We start from the raw sequence: 4,242 nt of genomic DNA, 5'->3' as shown, positions 1-4,242 counted from the left end.
AAAAAAAAAAAAAAAAAAAAAAAAAAAAAAAAAAAAAAAACACAGAAGTGAGGGGAAAGGAAGTGTGTGTGTGTGTGGAGGGGGGGGATCATTCCATGAATCAGTTCCCACAAGAGATGCCCTGCAAAGGATGAAAATTTGTGTTAAGTGTAAAAGCCCTGACACTGTTATCAGTCCCACCTCCATGTATTCACATAAGAAAACAAAAAATGGAAGGAATGCCTAAAGAAGCCACACAGGGATTCTTCTATTGCTTAATTTTTAAACTTGCACATTAAAGCACACATGTGTGATGTAACATGTTAGGCTTTGCTTCATGTCTGCATTGTGAAAAGTCTGATAAGTCAAGCCAAACACGTGGACATCCTCAAACACTTATTATTATTACTTTATAGTGAAACATCCTAAACACTTTCTCCCAGCATCATTATTACCCAGAGCCATCCTGCTGTGAAATAACACACCAGCCCTTCTTGCTCAAGCCAGTAGATAACCGAGTACCCTTTTTAAATACTAAGGCCAGACCTGAGAGCTAGGAGTCACCTCCTGAGCTGGATAGTTTTATGTCAGCTCAACATAAGCTAGAGTCATCAGAGAAGAGGGAACCCCAATTGAGAAAATACCACCCATAAGATTAGGCTGTAGGCAAGCCTGTTGGGCATTCTCTTAATTAGTGATTGATGGGGAGGGCCCAGTCCATTCTGGATGGGGCCACCCCTGGGCTGGTGGTCCTAGGTTCTATATATGAAAGCATTCTGAGCAAGCTAGTAAGCAACACCCTTCAATGGCCTCTGCATCAGCTCCTGGCTCCAGGTTCCTATCCTCTTTTAGCTCCTGTCCTGGCTTCCTTCAATAATAAACAATGGTATAAAAGAGTAATACAAATCAATCGTTTCCTCCCCAAGTTGCTTTTGGTCATATTTCTTAACAGCAATAGAAACCCTAATTAGGATACCTCCATTGATTGATACAAAGTCCCAAGAGCAACACTATTCGTCAATGTATCCACATATTCCCCAGCTAGAGAGGGAAACCACATCTGACCTCAGGCTCCTTCCCTACATTAATTTGCAGATATCTTCCTCCAGGTGCCAAATAAAGGGACAAGACAGACAGTGGTCTAGCCAGGCATATCATGGGAGAGCCAGGCTCAGTGAACAGAGAGAATGCATCAGCTTGGGCCATGAATTCAGTCTGAAGACGACAAATCATTGGCCGACAGCTGTGGAAGAGGAAACTGGGCTAGCATTCAAGAGAGGAGACCTGTACTTGTCTGTCCCGAAGGCCACAAATCCCATCCTCCCGGTTCCCTTTACTCACAGAAGGCCCCGACTGGACATTAAAGCAGCGAGTTATTAGGCATCGGTCAACTTCAGCATCCATGAATTCTGGAAGGATTCTGGATTCTTTCGCACCTTCTATATTCAGTAAGAAAGGAACAAAAACCAATAACTTCCACGAGCCAAGCTGGCACTGGGTCCCTTACTCTCCAAGCAAATACTGCTCTAGTACACCGCCACCTCGTGGTAAGAGCAGGTAGTGAGGTTGTGCCTCGACTTCGAAATCCAAAGCTAAGCACTTGAAATTGAAATTCAAGAGAAGTTGCCTTGTGCCAGTAGGGTCGGGCCCTGCAGAATTGCATCTCCTGACACCCCCAGCATCTGTTCTTCTTGACCACTTCAAGATGTCCCCAAGAGGGACATTAGCAGAATGAGAAGGAACTTAAAAGTTTATGATCGGGTCTTCGTGAGATGCTGTAAGGTGACCAGCTCAGGGAGTACAGGACTTCTCCCAAGACATCCTCATGTTTCTACAGAGAATTTAGAGTCAAAATTCTGCCACCTCCCAGCATACCTGTTTCTCTTTCGAGGCTACTAGGAGTCTCACCATCTTCTTTTTCAAAGTCAGAGGAGACTTTTATCAAAACAGAAGAAGTCTGAAATGAAGGGGCCTTTAAAAACAAATTCCTAAAGCTTATCCCACAGTAAGTTGATGAATTAGGGGAGCAGAATATCTGCTATGTTCTTTTGCATGTTGTTCTTTCTGATTTACAATCCCCCACAGCCACCCCCTCCCCACAACAACCACCTTCTAGGATCAGCTCTGTTTGTTCAGTCACTCTCTCCAAGTCTTTTGTCATCTGTCATGGCTTGAATGCACTCTTCAATCTTTGTATATTAGAAACCATATCTCCTGTGCAGTAGCTCTGAGAGCTGGGGTGTTTGGGGCGGGGGCAGGGGTTGGGGGAGGGTTATTTAAGACTGCTTCTGAGTCCAGGCCTTCAGAGGCTAGACAGATGTCAGAACATAGTCAAGGGTGACTCCAACCTCCAGAGCTAAATAAACTCTGTTTCTTGATCAGTGACCCAGCCTGTTGATGATATATAACAAAATATGGATAAAAGAGGATGGGGGAGGAGAGAGATGAGGGAAGGTGAGGGAGAGGGGAAGAAATAAAAAAAGAAAGAGGAGAGGAGAGGAGAGAGAAGAGAAGAGAAAAGAAGAGAAGAGAAGAGAAGAGGAGAGGAGAGGAGAGGAGAGGAGAGGAGAGGAGAGGAGAAGAGAAGAGAAGAGAAGAGAAGAGAAGAGAAGAGAAGAGAAGAGAAGAGAAGAGAAGAGAAGAGAAGAGAAGAGAAGAGAAGAAAAAACAAAACTGGATCCAGACTTTCCTGGTTGAAGTTGATCTAAGGCCTTTTAATCCACACTTCCCTGACAAGTGGCTCTCTCAATGTGGGTCTGCAGTGAGCACCCAATAAGGATCTTCCAACCCCCACCCTTTTCTTATGGGAACTTCCTATTCCAGGAACTGTAGCTTCCTCTGGTGTAGACTCCAGTCCTCCACACCAAAGCCATCTCATTCAGTATGGGAGATGTGGGAGTGTGCCGATTCGATGATCCTCACAAGTAAAGGCAAACTGAGCACATCGGGCCACTCAGTCATGTAACATTACAGAGGGGGCTCCTTCCTCTCTCACCCTCATCCTCCTCGTGTAGGACCTTGAGAACCATATCTGTAGAGCACTTTCTCATTTATAAGATGCTTTAATATATATATAACTTACAACAAACAAAAAGAGACAGCCAAGACTCCCTCCTGCACCTTGCTCCTTCCCTTCCTCTGACCTTTCCATTCAGTCTCTCTGTCTGTTGTTGGATGTCCTTTTACCGCAAATCTCTTTGCCTTGCTTATTGTCTGTGATGGAAAGACACCCCTGTGTATATATAGGAAGAAGTGGGATCAAGTGGGGAGACCACAGGGCATTTCTACCAGGAAAGACCAGTACAGAGTTGGGGAACTCCCTGCTGATCCCCACAGGACCAGGAAGAAAGGTCAAGAAGCCCTGCCATCTCCGTGGGAGCATAGAAAGGACATAATAACACCTCATACAAGCTGCACTGTCCACAGGACATGCAACAACGCCTTTCAAGACAGAAAGTGCTTTTGTGCCCTACGTATTGAAGATGAGGAAAAGCTCAGACTAGAACCTAGAACTCTCAAGTCTTCTGCGAGACCAAACCGATACATCAAAACCCAAGAGACTGAAAATACATTTTCAAATAATCAAAGGAAATGAAGCCAGACATGGTAGCACAGCCTTTAATCCCAGCACTTGGGAGGCAGAGGCAGGTGCAGCTCTGTGTTCAAGGCCAGCCTGCTCTACAGAGTGAGGTCCAGGGCTGTAGAGAGAATAGAAAGAAAGAGAGAAAGAAAGAAAGAGAGAAAGAGAGAAAGGAAGAGAGAGAGAAAGAGAGAAGGGAAGAGAGAGAGAGAAAGAGAGAGAGAAAGAGAGAGAGGGGCCACCTGTTTGTCTTCTCCCAAAGTTTGAACGGAAGCTTGTGAAATGCCAAGTTGCCTATCGAAGTGGATTTGTATTTTCTTTGCTTCTCTCTTGCCGATAACAATTGGATGCTTCAGGTAAATGATGAACATCTTTATCCTATCATTTTCTAAGAAAAAAAAATGTATATCAGTGTAAGGAAAGCTTTTGTCAACTGTTCAGAATTTTCTGCAAATAGAATATGAAGCTATACTAAATATAAATGACTTTGAAATTTTTATTTATACACACACACACACACGCACACACAAATACATGACTTAGAGGCCTATTATCTGAGAGCATGAAGGATCTTGCTTTACTAGAAAAAAGAAAAAAAAGCTGAGCAGTGGTGGCGTACGCCTTTAATCCCAGCACTTGGGAGGCAGAGGCAGGAGGATTTCTGAGTTTGAGGCCAGCCTGGT

General features: G+C 44.3%; 1 protein-coding gene across 1 annotated transcript in view; it reads right to left on the bottom strand.

Moving 5' to 3' along the window:
• Sycp2l (synaptonemal complex protein 2 like) overlaps positions 1-4,242 on the bottom strand; it is a 65,778-nt gene that overhangs the window by 27,845 nt on the left and 33,691 nt on the right. Inside the window, exons 14-16 of the mRNA XM_031358094.1 lie at positions 3,802-3,947; positions 1,855-1,951; positions 1,321-1,418 (exon numbers count right to left, since the gene is read on the bottom strand). Of these exons, the coding sequence (XP_031213954.1) occupies positions 1,321-1,418; positions 1,855-1,951; positions 3,802-3,947 (341 nt within the window). The remainder of the gene's footprint in view (positions 1-1,320; positions 1,419-1,854; positions 1,952-3,801; positions 3,948-4,242) is intronic.

This window comes from Mastomys coucha, unplaced genomic scaffold (genome assembly GCF_008632895.1).
Source record: "Mastomys coucha isolate ucsf_1 unplaced genomic scaffold, UCSF_Mcou_1 pScaffold7, whole genome shotgun sequence".
NCBI lineage: Eukaryota > Metazoa > Chordata > Mammalia > Rodentia > Muridae > Mastomys > Mastomys coucha.
The sequence above is the reverse complement of the archived record's forward strand: the minus strand, read 5'-3'. Positions and strand labels throughout refer to the sequence as shown.